The sequence below is a fragment of the Melanotaenia boesemani genome, chromosome 22 (genome assembly GCF_017639745.1).
Source record: "Melanotaenia boesemani isolate fMelBoe1 chromosome 22, fMelBoe1.pri, whole genome shotgun sequence".
Lineage (NCBI taxonomy): Eukaryota > Metazoa > Chordata > Actinopteri > Atheriniformes > Melanotaeniidae > Melanotaenia > Melanotaenia boesemani.
In genome coordinates this window covers 17,866,942-17,887,609 of record NC_055703.1, presented here as the reverse complement: position 1 = coordinate 17,887,609, position 20,668 = coordinate 17,866,942, and the positions used below count along the sequence as shown (strand labels likewise).

Here is a 20,668-nt window from a genome sequence, read left to right as displayed (position 1 = left end):
TCTAATAATAGTCCTCAGTTATAATTTTCCACCGTTTCTGCGATGGAAGTAGCGAGAGTGGACGGGTCCATTTTGTGTATGGAGGGGTGACTATGAGTACTACTCAAAAACTAAAAACCAAAACGCTATGATAGAAATAAAATCAGAGTGATGGGTATGTTGATCTTAGTGTTTACCCAGACTACAATTACTATAAAAGTGCGAGTAGAATCAAACAGCTACATGAAATGCATGTAGTTTCCTTTAAAGAGAAAGACAACCCCTTTTGTGGCACTTTGGTCGAATCTGATGGAAACCGAGCTCTGTGCCACATCTTCCACTAAATGATAAAACTGCTTCTAGCAGGATACTCCGTGCTAAACCCTAGTTTATAAAGCAACATTCAAACTACTCTGGTCAAACGCTTTTTTTCTTTCATATTTCTTTTAAAACGGGTCAGAGTAATTCGAGCATTTTTTTCCTCCGTCTTTTGCAGTTTCATCTGTGGAAAGCTTGACTACTGTAAGTTAACGTCAAGTTAGGCTGGTGGGGACGCCATAAAGTGGAAGAGTGGACCTTTACTAAGTGGACTTTTTCACCCACAAACGAGTCCTTCAAGAGGTAAGTTTGGATTAATTTATCACAGCATTATGTATTTCTGTAAAGTCCACTGTATCTCAGTGGTAACTCTGGACTGCTGAGGCAGTTTCTGCAAGGCAGACAGAGAGGGGGTGTTACACGGACTACACCCATCGTATCCCACCTACATGAGAAAGTACATTTAAACAGGAGTTGGCAGTATTACTAACACTAGGAGCATGACAAATTCTTTCTAAAAATCTGCAATGCCTGTATTTATATACATAAATGTGCAGTAGTTAAAGAGAAAGTAGGGATGGACGACATAATTATAACAATCTTTAGTTTTTTTTTATTTCTTCAGTGGGCTTTTTTTAAATGAAATGTCTAAAATAGTTAAAGGCACTTATTAAACAGGAGGAAAGAAAAAATAACAGTTTTATGTTCTCCACTACTTAAAAACCCGGTTTAACAAATTATATAGAAATTAAGATAAATAACTAATACTTATGTGAGTTATTTTGTGGTGATGGATGTGCAACGTGACATCTCAGATTTCTTTTGGAAAGATGTTCCCGAAAAAGAGATGTTTAACTAATTAACAAACATTTATCTTTTTTTTTTTTTTACATTAAAGCTTGCTTGATAATTGGGTTTTGAAATTAAGCAAATAATACTAAGTTTAGAAAAACTGTATGTTGTGGTGTGTCACACTCCTTGCAATTTTTTTCTGTAAGCATTATCCCCAAAAAACATCCCATTTTTTTTGTAGTTGCAAACTTCTGCACACAGAGCAGAACTATGTCGTTTAGTGTAAACGTTTTTGCATCATAACAAATCTGATGGTGCAGAGGCTATTGCACTACAGCCCTTGAAGAAAAGCACACATTTCATAAACACACAAAAAAACTCAAAAAAAAAAAACCAAAAAAACAAAAAACTTGTTTTTTTAAGTATTAGTAGTATATCTCCGGCCCTGCATGTGCCCCAGATTGATAGTTATCCTGCCTCCCTCTCATAAGCCTTAGTACTACTATCCCGTTGCCTTGACTACTGGTGTGCCATGGGACTTCATCCTGATCTGCTGAATGATTTTCACTGACATGAGTTCAGAGGGAAGCAGCGCTGAAAGCAAGTATTTCTAGAGAGCTCATTTCTTGTGTTCTTTCTTATACGCTCGATGGACTCCTGACTCCTCACCCACCTGCTGCAGACCTAGTTGCCAGAAGTACACAATACTCCATGCTCCACTACTGCTCTGCTCATCCACCGAAACACACACTATAATGGGAATTGTAAAAGCCATACAGAAACGCAATGCATCAGGCATGAAACACATTTTCTGTTTTAATGTAAATTTGATGCCAGCTACTTGTTGACAGATGTTTTGCTAAAATAAGTAGTGGTAAATACTTTTAAATACTTCAATGGAAAATGTCTCAGCATATTAGGTTATTTTACAACATCACTGAGTATAAAAGAGCATCCTGGAGATACCACATCTCTCTACTGAACCAAGATTAACTGACTTGAAATGATGACGAATCAAAATTTGTCATTCTTTTTGGGAACCATGAGTGGGTCCTCCAGATTAAAGAGGATGGACCCTGTTGCCTGTTATCAGAACATAACTCAAAAGTCAGCATCTGTTCACGTGGCATGGGTAACTTACACATCTGTGAAGGCACCATTAATGCTCAACTATATTTACTGGCCTTCCCACAGACGAGAACATTTACCAGCAGAAAACATTTAAAACATTATGAAACAAGAAATACAAAAATCCAGAAATTTAAACTGATCTGAAATCACATATAAAGCAAAAATATTTAACACTGAACTTTCAATACCACAGTTATTTGTCTCTCCAAATCCTTACAGTGTAGTTAAGGGATACATCATGTTTGAAAGTGTCTAATGCCCTTTTTTTTTGCTTCCTTTAACACTTCACTTCTGCTGTGAATGATGTAATGAACATCTGGGGAAAAAATAGAATTCTCTTTGTTGTGACACATCTTTACAGAGGAAATGAGGAAGGCTATGATTAGCAAACAATAATTAAACTGGTCAGAGGTTTACAAGAACCCCTCTGTAGCTATGGGAAGGGGGAAACATGCTGCTCTGAGGCTTTTGTGAGTTTCATTTGGAGGGGAACCCACTGGAAATAGTTGACCATACAGACCAGGAATGGCTGTGGGGGTTGGGGCCAAGGAGAGAGGCTGTTGCTGTGTAATCGAGGGGAATTACAAACACTGAATGTGGAAAGGCAATCTCGAAGGACTGTTGTGTATTTAGCAGGGCTTACTGATTGTGCCGAGCTTTTAAAATGAACTCTTCTGCTCCAGCTTCTACAACAGAGAGAGATTTTTGTCTGTGAAGGTGGTCATCTGAAAATAAGGTTAATATCTGGCAGTTATTGTAGCAAAATTTAACAATGCAGCAAAAATCAGTTTAAAAAACAAGTCAGACATGCAAAGAAATGTTCTTCCTGTTTATTTAAGTAGGAAAAATATTTGTTAGTTAACTAAGCAGTATTTCTCTAAAACTATTACAGTTCACAGCGTTATAAAAGCATGTTTGTGTAATTTAACTCTGTCAGAATCTTTGACTAGTTCTGTGTCAGGGCAACACTTTCAACTTTTCCCGCTTGGTTTCTACTGGGTTTCATTTGGCTTTGTGTGTTTCAGGGTATAAAATAGCAATGCCTGTATTTATGTCTGTTCCTGCTCAGCCTGCACACTGAGCTGTCCTGGAAAATCCATGTGACGAAGAGCTGAGGAGCTGCCACCGCTTCCCCATCCTGTTGTATGTTAAAGAGGAAGTGCTATGGTCAGGCCTGTAGGGCAGGGTGGTATTTATTCCGGAGTCCAGATAACACAAAATTAGCAGGCATGATATTATATTCTCAAAGGAAGAATCATTTAGTCTGTGCTTCTCCTTAGCTTTGGAAAAACCACCACAAATCCTGTTAGAAGACAGAGTGTTATTTTAAACTGCAACAGAAGACTTTGTCTCTAGCCTTGACATTTAGCTTTTTCAATCTGTGAAGATTTGTGCAAGTACAACATGCCGTACTTTAAATTAAGATTAGGATTTGGTTATTCATGAAATAAGAATGACATAATACAAAAAAATGATAGTTCTGTTGCTTCTTTTTTTCTTTTTTTACCTCATGACCAAACTGTAAATTTGCACAGTTACTTCAGCTGATGGTAATCAATCAAGCCATAACATTTATTTATCTATTTCTACTTCCAACCATCCTAAACGGTACAAAAGAAGAACCTGAAAGTTTAGTTCTGTCTGCAAATTGTCAGCTGGGTTATAGATGTCATGTATGCAGAGAAGACCTCTTCACCAAATATAATGTCACATAGCTGCTCTACTTTTATTAAACTTGAATTTAAAGACTGCAGTTATATTAACCATTAAAACAATCTTTACTTTTGCTAGTGCTTTCACAATAATAAGTGAATCTAACAGCACTGATGAATACAGCACCGTGAACGTGTCTGCTCTTTCTTGTTGCTGTGATGAATTTATAAAACTTTGTGATAGTTTTAGTTATTTTATTAGCATCTTAAGTTTTTAAGTATATTTGATTTGAGCATGTTTCTTTTCTTTATGTTATACTATGTATAATAATGTCAACTTAATTACCTCTCAACAAATAAGAACGTAACTGAATGTTAATCAAACTCCTAAAATAAACTTTAATTTTTTTTTTTACGTTCCTAGTAAAGATTGATGAGTCATAGTGACACCACTAGAATAGGATTTTTTTATTTTAGATTGTAATAAACATGATATCAAAATTGGAGGAAAAAGTTTATCATATTAACGTTCCTTATATCTGCTTTAATCTATTTCTTTTCTATTCATGAGCCTGAGCTTTTGTGAACAGATTGTGTCACTTGCTATTCCTCAAACCTGCTTTTCCGTCTGACTTTGATTTATAAAACTGCAGGAAATTACACTTGTGTGACAATTAAAAGAAATGAGGGTGTCTTTGTGCGGAAAGCTCATCCAAATTGTGCTCATCTGTTTTCTGCCAGATAGAATTATTCTGCTGGCAGGAACAGAGGACCGGTGGGATGTAATACATCTCTCCATGTAAATTCATTAATGGTAACAGAGAAGTGGAGGTGTTATTCAGAAAGCTTATTGTGTAATTGAACCTCTGGTATTAGCAAGGCGGCTCATGCAGCATAGCTGGAAATAGTTTTTCTTGTATGTGTCACACTTTCCAATTCTTTCTTCCTCCCTACCCCCACACACCTCTCCTTTCCATGCCTCCCACTCACATTTTACCAGATACATGCAAAAGAAAAAGCTCAGGTTTTGGCCAGTTTCTACCACAATTTAGGAGAAATGTAATTTGCTTTGATTTTTCATTTTTATTGTGTGATGTGACCATGAAATTAGTTTTTCTGTGTGGCTTTTTCTTTTTGTGTTACAGGGAAACAACTTAAAGGCTTCCTTGCTCTTAAACATCTTAAGAACTGATAAATGTTTAAGGTTATTTTGAAGGATAAACACTCTAAAACGTTATATTTATCTGCATATTAACAGTGTTACTCTGACTTACTGCAGCTGTCATAACCTTTTTGAAACCATATTTGTTTGCCTCATCATGCACAACTGTCCCATCCTAATAATTATATTTGATACGGGATGTGTTGTGTTTATGCATCCTCATATTCTTAATCATGAAAAACCCTGCATACATGAATAAACTTATTTGGCAGAATATACTGTAACCTTGGTAACATGATTTAAACAAAACACAACAACCAAAGGTAAATAGGCCCAGGTGGTTAAATATTTTTGTTTCCTTGTTTGCATTGGTATTTTTTAGCCATCATTTATGTTTCTTTTTTATCAGTAAATGAATTCCACCTGCTTAAAATCAATGAGACCTATTCTCCCATGAAGGAGGGCACTATTGTTGAGGTGAGTGTCTGGTCCTCTCAGTAACAGCAGCCAGTAACAGCCTGACCTTTCAGAAAGTGGCTTTATTAAGAATTACAATGCCCCAGGACACTTGTCCCTCTGTCATGCAGGGGCAGGGTCGATGAATTATCACTGTGCCAGAGAAGTAATACTGTATCCACGGAGACCACAGAGTCCTCCCCCCAACCACCATCACCACCAACAACAACATACATTATGTAGATAAACAACATCAGATCAGAGTATATATATCTCTCTCTATATATACATATATATGATTGTTTATTTATTTTTTTTTAATGTATGCATGGACACTGTCTCAGCTATCCAGATATCTCTCATCTGCTTGGCTGTTTGGAAACAATCTTCAGCACATGTTTTATGTTTAAACACTGCTGAAAACTGAGACGAATAATTGAAACCATGAATCATTTATGAAATTCACACAAGGATATTAATGAGGGTTGTTGCTTCCCTGTAGGAGCAGAGGAAGCCGAGCAGCCGTTGACGTAGAGAGAGCAAAAGTGCAGGGAGAGCGAAGAAGTGTGCAGAGAAGGTGAAAACACCAGCCCAGCTGTCTGCCTGTGGAAGTGCTGCGTCATGGGGAAACAGAACAGCAAGCTGCGGCCTGAAGTCCTGAACGACCTGAGAGAAAACACAGAGTTCACCGACCACGAACTGCAGGAGTGGTACCGCGGCTTCCTGAAGGACTGTCCCACCGGCCACCTGACTGTGGAGGAGTTCAAGAAGATCTACGCCAACTTCTTCCCATATGGAGACGCCTCAAAGTTTGCAGAGCACGTCTTTCGCACGTTCGACACCAACGGCGATGCCACAATTGATTTCAGGGAGTTCGTCATAGCGCTGAGTGTGACGTCTCGTGGAGGGCTCGAGCAGAAGCTGCGCTGGGCCTTCAGCATGTATGACCTGGACGGGAACGGGTACATCAGCCGGGCAGAGATGCTGGAGATAGTTCAGGTAAGAATATACTTTGCTGCATGGTCTCATACATGTGGACCTTGCATGTGCCATCTGAGATTTATGAATGGAATCAGATGAATCAGTTTGTAGCTGATAAAACAAAATAATGTGTAAGATGAGGAAGAGAAAGAGTGTAAATCTAACACATTTCACTACTTGAACTCCGTCACTGTTTCTCTGGTCTGGAAATGAAAAAGAAAATATATTCAAGATCATAGATTCTGATCCCGATTTGTCATTTTCATTAATATTAAATAAATATTTTAGTAGATAAATATGCATCTATTCACATTGTTTTTAAAACCCTAAAATAAATAAATGAAGTAAATATGAGAGATTGTTTACTGGTTTCTAGGACATATTTGCTTCCTTCCTTCCTTCCTTCCTTCCTTCCTTCATTCATTCATTCATTCATTCACTTATTGAAAAAATTATTCTTTTTAAAAAATCTTTTATTTATTTGTTTATTTTAATTATTACCTAATTATTACCTTGAATAGTTTATTTCATTGACTTTATTGACAGCATAATAACAAATTATGTCAGGTTGTCGTCATCAAAAGCCTTTCTGGTATATTAGCTTATTATCTAAAACTTATAACTTATATAAGTCATAACTTCATAAAGCCAAACAAAAGCAGCTGCAACTTAGGATTGTCATGTGCTCTTGCTTAATTTAAATAGTTGATACAAATATGAGCAATAGATTAATCTTTTTTTATAATTATTGATCAGATAATTTCAACTCTAAATGTTAGTGTTATATTAGGCCAGTGTTAAAGCCTGTTCTTAGGTTCAGTTGTAATTCGCTGGCATGAATTTGTAAGATATTTTCATCTGCTATCATGCAGGCAGGCTGCCCTAGCTGCTTTCCTTATCTCTGTGATTGTATTTACTCTTCCAGTATGGTGAGCTGAGCAGCGTGTGGCACCATACCAATATTGGCTCAGCCTGTGGAGTTTGCGAATACAAATGAATGTGACAAAAACAACATTAAAGCATCTCAGTACTCTTGTTACTGCAGAATGGTTCATGCTTTTCCTGCAAAATATCTTTCCCTCAGCAGAGACCTTTACTTAATCTAAAATTTACAAATAGACATGTCTCCAATAAGCATGCTCATGATGTCTGAGCAACTTTTTAGTCAGGTGGCAGCAGAAAAGAGGTTACAGCATCAAGCCAATAAATGTAAGAAATATGCCAGCAAAATGTTATTTTTCACCTTTACTGCTTCAGGATCAATATTGACATCACAGCAATCATCATTTTCCTTCTTTATAGGCAATTTACAAGATGGTGTCATCCGTAATGAAGATGCCTGAGGATGAGTCAACACCGGAGAAAAGGACAGATAAGATCTTCAGACAAATGGACATTGACAACGATGGTAAGACTGATGGTGTGATGTTTGTTTTTTATATACATGTCTATTGTGAATGCAGATTAACCTGCTTTTACCTTTGGTTTATGCCAAATGGGTACACTGGTTGTCTTTAAGAAACAAATTAAACCTTTTGTAAAAGGTGTATATGGAAAATATTGTTGGTGGTATCTGTCATTTGAAAATACATTTTCCAAATTATATAAGATTAATCATATGGCAGTACTAGATATTATGCACCACAGAGCATTTTTGAGAGCAATAGGAAGTACTGAAGATGTTGTAGGAAGAACAGGATATATATAAATGAAGCTATTAACAGTCTTGTGTACCCCCCCCCCCCCCCAAATGCTGCTGGTTTGACATTCAGTGTGAAAAGGTGACGTTACACCCATGACATGTGCGTTATTGCTCTGAATGTGTTTGACACATCACAGCTTACATATTTAGAGCTAGTTCGTGGTAATCGGAACACAGTTTTAAAGCAGATGGTTCAGAACTTTTACATCAGATGGTAACAGGTAACAACAAGAGCTGCAAATCTACCAAATCTCACTCTCCACTGATTGGGGACAGAAAACAGCATCCTGTTGTACTGTTCTATAAAATATTAGAGGGATATTCATCAAAACATAAAAGAGGCCAAAGGGATACAAGCTGACCATGTTTTCTGTACTCCCGGCACACCAATTCTCAAAGGCTTTGAGGCTGTTGTTACAAAACCATCACATAATAAGTAGTGCAGAAATAATTGTGCAGGATAGCAGTCTGTTCAAGATGGATGGATACCTGAGTTTTGAAATGCTGTTATATATTATGACTAAACACATTTTTGTGGCCATTTTGCTGTATTTTGCATGGTTTTAGCCAATAAAAAACATCCAAAAAAAGCTTATTCTTTTTCTTATGTTCCTTCCAGAAAAGAAAATTACTGTAATTTTATTTTATTTTTAAAGATAATGTCATATGGTATGTTATTCTGAAAATTTGTAGGTCTATATGAGGTCTCTAACTTTTTTGTATTTATTTAGATTTTTTAAACCTCAACACTGATCACAGAGGCCATGTAATTGAATCATTTAAGCTGAGCAACAGCATCACCTGCTGACTGATCTGAGTTGACGCATTTAGACTCAGTGAGGGAGGTTGGACACTTGAAATGCACTGTTATCTGGGGCAGCAGTGATCTTGTTTGTTAATGAGCCCAAAAGAACATACAAGCTTTTATAGGTGGAGTGTTGCATGAGTTACTTCCTGCTCTGCTCCGGATGACAGGAGATCTTTTTTGCTCTGTGCTCCACAGGTAGATTGTCTTTGGAGGAGTTCATTAAAGGTGCCAAGAGCGACCCATCTATTGTTAGGCTGCTGCAGTCGGATCAGGGAACCTCTCGTCAGTTCTGAGGACACAAACACACACACTGCAGCACGAGCACACCAACAGCAATCCAGCTTCATACCATTTCCGTGAGAGAGGCTCACTCAACATCACTTCACAGCCTCTCCCTTCTATTTAACACTCCATGTTTACATTGATGTATGATTCTCGTACAAATTTGGATCTTTCTCTTTGGATCATGAGCTTTTCAGTATTGTTTGTGCTTTTTTCCAAACTGCTCTCAATTTGATACGGCTCCCTAAGTGAAGTGCCATATCGTATATTTGTACCGACTGGATCATAAACTGTCAAGTAGGCCTCCCATTATGTTACACCAAGAAACTAATAATTAAGAATTTTATTAGACATGACTGTTATAATGTGGCTCATTGTTCAGGATATCAACAGTTGCTTAAAAAGTTGTTTTGAACAAACTATGCCTTTGATATTGCATGCGCTCAGTGATGTGTCTTATTATATTGTGAGTTTATGTGAATGAGGAGACCACAGTTGTTTTTATTCCTTTTTATTTTTGTAACAAAAAATGTCATTTTGTTTTCACACAATTCAAATAAAGTCGTGTAAGAAAAATCTACACAAGTCCCACGTATCCCCTTGTCCTGGACAGACATAATGCAAACCCTCCCAAAATTTTCATTCACTGTTTTTTTTAAAGAGAAAACACATGTAGTCACATCAGGTTGAAGTGTTACTTTCACAAGTCCACATCTTAAAATAGGTGCTTGAAAGGTGGCTGAAGAGGGGAAAAGGGACAATGTTGGAAAAAGACTTGAATGACTGACGTGACCTTCAGAAACTCCTTCTCTCAGCTGGAGGCAGCTGTATAATTATGCAGCTTCTACCGTTCAGCAGGTTTGTGTGAAAGTTCACGCCAGGGATGCATGTGCTCCCCTCCCTCCTTTCCCTGTGTGACAGAAAAATTATGTGAGAAACTGCAGGTGTCTCTCATGTGTCTTTTCTGGAGTATTTCAGTAACCGGGCAACAGAGCCTCCCATTGGTCCACAGTAGAGGGAAGGTGGGACACATAGGACCAGACCAGACCAAAACCAGTCTGGATCAGATCCTATGCTGTTCGAGCTCATAGCTCATCCTTGTCAAAGTCATCCAGGTCAACATCGCTAAGGTCATACTCTTCCTCCACAGGAAGCTGAAAATAACAAGGAGCAGAATAACAACAGGATGTTAACAGAGATTTTCAGAGTACACCTTAAACGAACTGATGAAGCCATGTGAGCACAAACATTGTAGGTTTGGGTGATTACGTTTTCTAATCTCAAATACATGTGAAACATTTACTTTGCACAATACTACTTGTTTAGGTCTTTAAAATGATTCATTCACAGCAATAAACCAACCATGAGACCACTAATATTTTCCATCTCACCTGTCCATCTTTGCCATCCCAGGGTTCCACAGTTTGAATCTTGGGCATAACGCCACCTCCCAGTGTTGCAGTGGAGCCACGGCCAACAGAAAGCTCTCTGAAAACATCAGAAAATGTGAGTTCCACCATTCAGCCTGTTTATGCTCAGATCTTAAAAAAATATCAGGCAACCTGCCCTGCCTACCTGAGGAACTCATGAATGCCAGTCTCACTGAAGGAGCCCCTGAGGAGAGCAAATTTCATCTTCCGTGTGTTGATGGCGGCCATGGCAGGGTAGCCAAACCCACCGATACCCAGAGATGCCTCCAGCTCCATCTGAGCTCCTGCTTCAGCCCACATCCAGCTGACAAGAGGAAAAACAGCACATTTGTTATTATGACTCAGAGACTAAGAATAATCTATAACTTGGCTTTGGGCTCATACCCCCACATCTTCTTCTTATACTTCTCAGCTAGTTTCATCATCACCTCCAGGTAACCATTCCTACCAGCTGCACCTGTACAGACAAAAGACAGGAGATGATAAATACTCCGGGGGAGATTTTGTTACTTGTAAACGCAAAGTTGCTCTCTTTTACCTGTATCTAAGATATGTGGCAGGACGGCAATTATACACAGCTGACTGTCCTCACAGGTCTTCTTCAAGATGTCTTCACTGAGGATCTGTTAGAAACATTGACACACATCAAAGATTTCACTGGATTGTTTAGTTTGTTGAGCTAATAATCTGAGGATCAACTTTGTGATCATTTGCAGCCTATTATACAACTGTTGTGTTGCTTCAACAGTTACTGAATATCGATTAAAATATGTTAATTACTGTACAACAGTGGTTTCCTAACTGAGGCATTTTATTTAGCAGCCAGGCTAAATAAAATCTATAGCAAGGGTTTCCCAAGTACAATGGTGGGTAATGAAGACAGAACACAGTGTGTCGCATGTCTTAAAATATTAGCATTTGACAGTATGAAGCCAAACTTCTGTTCCTGGACTCATCAGTACTTCTAATCCTGAACATAAATTAAAAAATAAACCTACTTCACTGTCGTAAATAGCAGAGTTGTTGTACTAAAGCAGCATCTGTAGCATCAAATGCTATGTAAATAGCATGCTCATATAAAGTAGTGTGCAGTTACCAGGTGTAAAAAACCTCACTGTTGCAGGAGTTAATACTTCCCTCCACCACAGATATGGTTTTAACTTAAGTAGCAGTCAATAAATTAAAGATACCAGACTAATTCTCTGCCAAACAGCACACTGTGTACATTTCATAGTAAATGTTGAGGTGCACGTTGTAGTGGCACTGAGATGGGGGAGCTTGACACTGTTGTTGTCAATGAAAAGGGAGCCCTGCAGAAAAGGTTTGGAAAACACTCCCGTACAACTTCATTTCCAGGTTTGACACAAGCCTTATACACATGAATGTGTGATACAAATACTAACCTCCTGCAGCTCAGGAGGAGGAGCGTTGTCCGAGAACAGATCTATAGCCCTCTCGATGATGTCTCCACGAGTGCGACCTCCTTGGTAGTCCTCGGGCACCTCGCCTTTACGGAAAATCTTGATGGTGGGAAACCCGCGGATCTAAACAAACAAAAATATTGTTTTAACTCCAGATTTAGCAGGCGGCTGTGGAGCAAGAAATGAAGATTAAAAGAAAATAAGATTTGCATTTTTCACTTTGAAGTTGGATCTCCTTAGGCAGAGAATCTGATTTAATGAATGAACCAACTTTCTTCATGCATGAGAACACTTTTATTACTCTGCTCAAACATAAAAAATGGATCATTTGTTTTTGTTAAGGCAAAGTTCAATACGGGAAATAATCTAGAGCAGGCATGTCAAACTGGTCCAGCAAAGGGCCGTGTGGCTGCAGGTTTTTGTTCCAGCCAGCCAAGAGCACACAGTTTGACCAATCAGCTGTCTGAAGACTGAGATCAGTTGATTGAATCAGTCAAATCTGGTGTGCTGCTGCTTGGTTGGAACAAAAACCTGCAGCCACACGGCCCTTTGCTGGACCAGTTTGACATGCCTGATCTAGAGTGTGTTAATTAAGTTAGGAGCAGCTATTTTTATCCATCAAAAATCAAAACACCAATGTTAGCATGCAATTAACATATCTTTAAAGCTTTGCCTGTAAAATAGTTCTTCTCATTTCTACAGGGAACTAAATCTTATCTCTTCAGAAACCACCAGACTCCTGACAAAAACAGTTATTTCACCTTGCAGAACACGAGGTGACTCAACTTTGGTGTTTTAAATGATTACTTAGAATCTGAACTAATGTGTTATACAGACTAGAGAGGCTTGGATAGGCGACTCCAATTATCTGCAACTTCATTAAAGCTGTTGCCAAAGAGTCCAGCAGCTTTGAAGAAACCAGAAATTAAAATAATAACTCCAGTTCACCTTTAGTAAGGCCTATGATGGAAAGTAAAATTTCTAAATTTACTCTATAAAAAAAAAGAGTACACATATTCAGATTTTGATCTTCAGATTGAGTGTTTATTTGCTATGAAAATATTTCTTATGCCATTTGCACAGATTGCTTGGCTTCAGTGCCCCACTCTCCTGTCTGCTCTTACAAAGTAGGAGTGCTCCAACAGAAATCTATTACAAATAGCTGGATCTACCTATTTTCAATGTATATGTACCTCTTAACAAATGTATTCTACTAGAATACACTGAAGACTTGGAATTAATATTTTAAAAACCTGAAAAGTCCCATTTCAAACTAACCTTTTTGGCAATACTTTGAACATGCATATCAGTTATAACTTCTGGGTTCAGGTCTTAGCAATTTGGGCATTTAAATTTAAACAAGAGCTAGAAAAATGGGATGTGCCGGTTCAGTATGTACACTGAGGAATCTACACGTTTTTTCTAATGTGCCCTAAAAAAAGCACACAAATGCTGCATAATATTAGTCCTTTTTACTCACCCCATAGCGACTGGACAGAACCTGGTGTACAGTAGCGTCCACAGCCCCAAGGCGAACTCTGCCATTTGTCTGCTCCTTGACAGCTGTGGCTGCAGCTGCCCACTCAGGCTCCAGACTGTCGAAACAAGGAAAGACTGATAGTTACAAAAATGTCACATTATTCAATAAGCTCACTTCACTGGTTGTCTTTTTCTTTTTAAAATACTACCGCTGTTACTGAAGTCCAGCAAGTGTTACTAATATCCAGCAACAGCTTTACTAATATATAAGCAAATATATGTTTAGACACCAAATCATCTGTGTCTGAAATATCTACTTTCAATGTAGAAAACTGGATTCAACCAGATTTGGGATAGAAAAAATTAGAAACTGACCTAAATGAGGAGTTTTTTTTTTTTTTTTTCAGGGATTAATGAAGTACTTCAGTGAATGAGCTTTGAAGATTATCCAGACCAATAGGGATGTTTTTTTTCTAGCATTGTTTCCCCATTTAGATTTTAAAAAACAAATTTCATGCTTTGAAGAACACAAACAATCTTAGGTTTTCACTTGAGACAGTAACAGGAAACTCAAAGACAGATGACAGGATTTCTTTCCATCCTTGTCAGGGATTAACTGTCAGCTACTAAACTCACTTTTTGCAGTGTCCACACCAGGGAGCAAAGAACTCCACCATCCACACTTCATCACTGTCCAGCACCATCTTGTCAAAGTTGTCATCAGTGAGCTCGACCACATCCTTCTGGCTGCCGCCGCCGCTCTGCTGGAAGGCAGTAATGTGTTACTTAATGATACTCGTTCATCTTTCCAGCATCACTGAAGTGCAAAGTAAGAATTGCTGCACAAGTTTGCTGTTTCCTCTACCTGTTTGTTGTAACCGGACCCACCAGACTTGCCGTCCAGCCTCTCTTTTACCAGAGAGCGCAAAACATTCATTGCTCCATCCACAATGGCCTGGCTACTGCGCCCCCCTGAGGTGTGGTAAAGTTTTAGTTAGTGAAATGGAAGCCAACAAATAAAAAGTTTCCAAAAATGGGTTAGAAAGCAGTCAAGTGATTAAACAAAACATGAAGAGCATGCATCTCAAAGTCGGTGATACTTTAGTAGGAACTGAAGGTTCCACTAAATTCCACATTTACATGTGAACTGCTCTCATCTGTACCTTGGTATTCCTCTGGCTTGTTTTTGTTGGCTCCAAAGATCTTGATGGTGGGGAACCCTCTGACGCCATACTGCCCTCCCAGAGACTTGTGCTGGTCAGCATCTACTGCTCCAACTTTGACAATACCCTGAAAATACAGTCATACAAACAGTTTGTATTTGCTACTTATGACTGACATTCCTGTTATAGTTTCAGTATTCACGTTTTTTAATCAAGTGCAACGATCAATTAAGACTGCTTCTACTTTCTTGGTTGTGTTACTGGTCCCAAAACAAAACGCAGCAACAACATGCAGACTATTACAAAAGTAATCCCTCTCAATCAGTCCTTATGACTCACTGGAAGTGTGTGGGGGAGTGTTTATTTGTGGCCTTCTGTCTGCATTTTTTCATCATTTATTTAATTGTTTAAGACCTTTGTGGCAGCTATGTATCTTTTGGATGTGAGCTTTCAGCCACTATCAAACAATAGTGGATGAGTTCAAGTAGCCGTAATCTTCCTTTGCTCCTTATCTGCATGTATGAACTACACAGACAACACAATCCACCTGCAAAACAGTGCAGCCCCACCCCATGGGCTTGTGTTGAGCTGTGTTCATGTTCATAAATGCTTCGATAAGAAACAACTCTGAAACAATCAGAAAACAAGGTTTTATTTATTAGAGTTTGTTTTGAGGCTAAGTGCAGCCAGTATTTTTACTTTCTACAGATCATATGAACCCTTCCAATGATTTGGCTCAAACTATAGGGACTTCTCTCTGATTGTTAAAATGTCTTGGAAAAACCCAAATGCCATTTTCACAAAGAGCATTAAAATGTTCTGACATATTAAGTCAAAGCTCTCTTCATGTGAACCTGAATATACTCTGCGATATGAAAAGACTGATGCAACTTACAGTATTGAAATTAAAGTGAAAATTCTTTCATGGCATTTCATACTTCCATGTCCTCACACTTCGATGACACCCGTAAAAATTAGATACTGAAAACAGTTATAATTGCACAGCATCAATCTTTATAACCACCTGACTGATGAACAAAAACAGATGACAGCTTTGCATTTTAAAATGGATGCTACCCACTATAAATAAAAATGAAAAAGTTCAGTAAAAGAAAGATGAAGATGCAGTGGCTTATAGCAAGCTCCACAAACTCACAGGAGGCAACAGAAGAGTATAATGTTCTACTTGCAACACATTTCACAGTGCACCGTGACCGTTGTCATAATACAGAATATAAAGTAGTTGACATACCATTTTTGTTTGTGTTTAAAAGAGTCAAATAGGGGGAAAAAAAATATTTCTTGTGTTCATAAATCCTGTCAGCTTGCAAACATGACAGCTCAGATTTCTATAATCATTTCTCAGATGGTCATCGCAACTAAGGACTATGCTAAGTATGCAACCTTGAAACTTTGCAGGATGTGTTTATTGTGTTGTAAATAATATAAATAGAATACTAAATGTTGCAAAAATTTGTTATTTAGATAGTCCATGCTTCCAAGATGATTGGAGTTGTTCAGTTTACCTTGAGGGCGGTAGCTGCCTTCTTCCAGTCTGGAGCTAAACTTTTACAGTGTCCACACCTGCGACAAACCAAGACTCAGTGAGTAAATAATATTCTCATACTTCCATACTGATCTTGATAAAATACAGGAATCCTTATTGTTCACAATGCAACATCATTACAGACTCAAACTTTTTTTAAACTACTGTGCACTTGATATAGGCATTTTGAAGCTGATACTAGGCTGCTAAATATAATCATAACTACAAACAAAGAAATTAAAAGATTGTCACTGTTCTTCATCACAGAATCATGCTCTGCAATATTATATCAACGAGTTCTAGTACTTAAAAAACTGAGCATTTCTGTTGTGCTCTTTAGTCTAAGGTTGTGGTCTGTGTCAGAAGCAAAGAAGGGGAAGCCAGATTTGCATACAAGTCTCTAGAGTCTCTTCTGATCACAAGTTACACAGCAGGAAAGCGTTTACAACAGGTGACTAAACCATATAAGAGTTTAAACTGTTACTACTGAATATTGCACAGTTACTTGAACTCACCAAGGAGCATAAAACTCAACCAGCCACAGACTGTCACTCTGGATCACCTCCCTGTTGAAGTTGGAAGGTGTCAGCTCAATAACATCATCGCTGGATGAGTATAAGGCTCGAACAGTTAGGACCAGAGAGCAGCCCAGCACTCCTAAAAAAACAAGACACAAAAGGAGTCTCTCAACAAAGTCTGATTAATTACGTTTAATAAAACAGCCACATTAGACAAGGAAAAAAGTAACAGGACATTGTGTCATTTCTAAATACAGCTTGTTGGGTTATTTCTAAAATAATTTGTTCAGCCTACTCTTCTTAATTCATTGATTTAATGATAACGGAGGCCTGTCCTTGCACTAAAACTTAGCCTCTCAAGCTAACCAGAGTAGCTAAAATAAACTCAAAAGCATACACCAGTAATACGTCCCTAAAAATTATATATCATAAATAAAATGTTAAAAGAAAAACAGATAGAGACGCACTCACCAAGTAAAAGTGGCTTCATGGTTTTAACTTCTCTCCGCGTAACCACTCTCCTGCAACAACGCACGCAGATTACGGCTGCTGCCGTCTCCCACAAAAGTACAAGGAAAAAAAAAGAAAATCTTACCGTGGCCTACTCTGATTGGTCCAACGCAGGCGACGCCGCGCCTCAACCAATCAGAGTTCGCCGTGTAGTTCAATGGACCGGCACATTGAGGAGAAGAGGAAAGGGGCTGGAGGAGAAAGGAAGCAACGCATGTAACTGCACCAACAAGAGATGCAAGATATGACAAGGATGACTCACTCTTATAGTGTAATTGAAAGTTAAGATGCCCCACTGGAGATGTAGACTTCTTTAAACCGCTTTGAATCCTTCCACAAAAGAATGTTAGCTATAGATAAACAGCAATATAGAGAACAGCATATACAGAAGATATTCTGCATCAAAAAATAAAATTGCAAAGTTAATGCTGTTACTGTGATAGCCAAAACTATACAAAAACATATTTCAGTAAACACAAAAATACTTCAACAAAATACAACAAAACAGTAACCTCTCTCACACACACACACACACACACACACACACGCAGAGGTGAAACAGTTATTTGTATAAATGTTATTTTGTCCTCCTTTTTATATTCACCTGTTTTTGTTTTTTTGTTTTTTTGTTTGTTTGTTGTTGTTTTTTATGGAATATATGTTTATCTGTGTTCCTTTGATGTTTGTTAGTACGTTTTTCGTCTCTTTTTGTTTTTATTGTTGTTTGTCATTGTCTGTTGTCATTGTTGGTTATTTTAATTTTAAAAAAGGAGATAAATGTGCTGCATTAGTTGACACATTTTAACTACTTTGCAACAGGAGTGTTTTGTGGTTTTATGTTTATATATGCAACTGCTGTCACAAAATTCTGTTTTCCTCATATCAAACTGGAAAATCATTTTCTGTGGCTGCTGACAAATTTAAGCCCTTTTCTTCACCACTCACCTATGGTGTTCCACAGGGGTCTGTTTTGGGGCCTGTAACTTTATATCTGCACCCTCTGCAGCAAATGTTAGTCTCTTTTAAAGACATTTCTTATCATTTTTATGCTAATAATATTCAGCTATATATTTCTTTTAAACCTCGGGATAATTTTAAGCTACAGATTGTGCTTATGTGTTTGGATTCTGTCAGGAGTTGGATGAATGACAATACTTCAATTGAATGCAAAAACTGAAGTCCTTGTTTGTGCCCCTGACAGATTTTTTCGTAAGATAGTTGAGAGTCTTCACCCACTTGCCTAATTTATTAGGCCTTCAGTTCTCGATCTAAGATGACCATTCATGCTTTCATTTCGTCGCGTCTCGACTATTGTAACTTTATTGTCACATGTTTAAGTAAAAAAAAAAATTTCTGGAACATCTTCAGATTGTCCAGAACGCTGCTGCAAGGTTAATAACAAAATCGTCCAAGTACTTACATGTCACCTTTATTGTATTCCAGCTGCACTGGCTCCCTGTTTATTACAGAGTGCATTTTAAAATTCTGGTTTTAACATATAGAACTCTAAACGATTAAGCACCAGTTTATATCAGTGACCTTTTGCAGGCTTATGTTCCCAGCAGGTCCTTGAGATCACATAATCGGGGTCTGCTGGTTGTGAAGCAAACACAGCTGCATTTGCAGCAGTGGCTCCCTCCTTTTGGAAATCCCTTTCTCTCAGTTGGAGTTTGCAGACTCGGTGATCTCTTTTAAAAAGCAGCTAAAAATGCATTTAAAAAAAAACAAAAAACAAACTTGCTTTGCTTAGTTTTATTTTTTGTTGTCTCCTGTGTTGTTTTGTGTTTTATTGTGAAGCACTTGAAAAGTACTATGTAAATTAAAATTTACTTTACTTAGTTTAGACTTACTTTACTAATTTCACTATGTCTTTATGAATAAAATGTTACATCAACCTGAAAAAAGAACAGCAAAAGGATATAAATATGTCACATTTACAGTAGACAAAATGCACATTTATTATTTTTATTTTCCTGTTTTTATGTTGTTTTATTAAACAGTTTTGCTTGTTTAGGTCCCTATGATCTTAAATCAGCATATATGTTCATTTTGGTTGTTTAATTTCCAACTTGGATATTTACTTAGTAGTCCAAAGGCCATTATTTTAAGAAAACTCCACAGCATTGCATGTTTTTAATTAGTTTTGTTTTCAGAATTTACTCTACAAAAACTGGATTAATCCTAATGTATTTTATAAGTCATTTAATAATCTGCTTTCAGTGGACTGCAGAAAGGTGAAAGCCTTTAGGCTGCTATTGCAATGTACAGATGTTACCACTAGGTGAAGACAAACTACAAGGAACTGTAGGTTTCTGCAGAACGTTCAGATGTAGTAATCTCCAAGTTTAAAGAAAACTTTTTTTTTCTCTGTAAACACACCTTGAAAAGATATTTAGAGCTTGCAGTGTTTTATGATATGACATAATGAGGTATTTTTTTTCACTTTGACATTATTTGATTGGTTTACCCCTAAGAGATAATTCGCTAAATAATATTACCTCAGATAATTACTTCATGAATGACAGATTTGTTAACATGCAACCAAGGTAGCTTTCAGTATCATATACATTTTACATATGAGATACAGTATGTTAACGTATTACATTGTATTTATGTTTACGCTGTAAGTTTTTAGCATCGGATGAACAGTTTGCAGAGAAAATACAATGACCTGAAATGAGATTTTATGAGACTAAAATACAGTCAGTTTGATTTCACAGACAATGAATCAGAATATGAGGTAGATAATAATCTCTTATTTTAGTACCAATCATTTAAAGTCATAGTGACCCAATTATTCACTGATGTCAAGCAACAGGGACTAATATGTCCTGCATTAATACATGTAATTAATAATCATGACGCATGCCTTAGTTAAGCATTACTTGGGTAATGATTGGTGCTACTACTGTAAGCTGTTACCAAGTGAAAAGCTGAGAGTGTTTACAACCATGCTGTCAATTCACTTAATATGCAACACTTGTGATAAATTAATAAATCCCCCTTGTGTTTATGATTAATGCATCCAAATTGTTGTCGATAAAGAAAAGCTTATTTAAAAACAGCTAAATGAATGAATGAATGAATGAATGCATGAATGCATGAAGTTTCAGTTCATTTCAATTAATTGGTGTTAGTTAATTAGTTGTTACTCTCAGCTACAACCGAAAGCCAAGGCAGTCCGTATCAGTGATTTCCTTTAGTTCATATTTAACTGTTTCGCCTAACGACGCGGAGGTTCTCCTCCTGGCTGCAGGGCGCTGCATTCGCTGACTGTAGAGAGCGACAGACGCACAAAACGACGCTCCAACCGGAAGACAATATGCCAACCTTAAAAA

The 20,668-nt window shown here is 37.6% G+C and overlaps 2 protein-coding genes across 3 annotated transcripts; one reads left to right on the top strand and one right to left on the bottom strand.

The window, feature by feature from the left end:
• Positions 1 to 295: 295 nt before the first annotated feature.
• Positions 296 to 9,759, top strand: hpcal1 (hippocalcin-like 1). The gene is made up of 4 exons (XM_041976695.1): positions 296 to 600; positions 5,993 to 6,489; positions 7,774 to 7,879; positions 9,177 to 9,759. The coding sequence occupies exons 2-4, from the start codon at positions 6,112 to 6,114 to the stop codon at positions 9,272 to 9,274; spliced, it is 582 nt and encodes a 193-aa protein (XP_041832629.1). The 5' UTR covers positions 296 to 600; positions 5,993 to 6,111; the 3' UTR covers positions 9,275 to 9,759.
• On the bottom strand, positions 9,759 to 17,404 carry pdia6 (protein disulfide isomerase family A, member 6). 2 transcript variants are annotated; one of them, XM_041976684.1, is made up of 13 exons: positions 17,292 to 17,404; positions 16,818 to 16,959; positions 16,283 to 16,340; positions 14,757 to 14,883; positions 14,459 to 14,565; positions 14,230 to 14,357; positions 13,595 to 13,709; positions 12,097 to 12,237; positions 11,232 to 11,316; positions 11,078 to 11,150; positions 10,839 to 10,997; positions 10,655 to 10,751; positions 9,759 to 10,417 (listed from the first exon to the last, which is right to left on the bottom strand). In XM_041976684.1, the coding sequence occupies exons 1-13, from the start codon at positions 17,308 to 17,310 to the stop codon at positions 10,349 to 10,351; spliced, it is 1,320 nt and encodes a 439-aa protein (XP_041832618.1). In that variant the 5' UTR covers positions 17,311 to 17,404; the 3' UTR covers positions 9,759 to 10,348. The 2 variants fall into 2 exon arrangements, with proteins under 2 accessions (XP_041832618.1, XP_041832619.1); XM_041976685.1 differs by having other exon boundaries at positions 14,230 to 14,354.
• Positions 17,405 to 20,668: the final 3,264 nt, after the last annotated feature.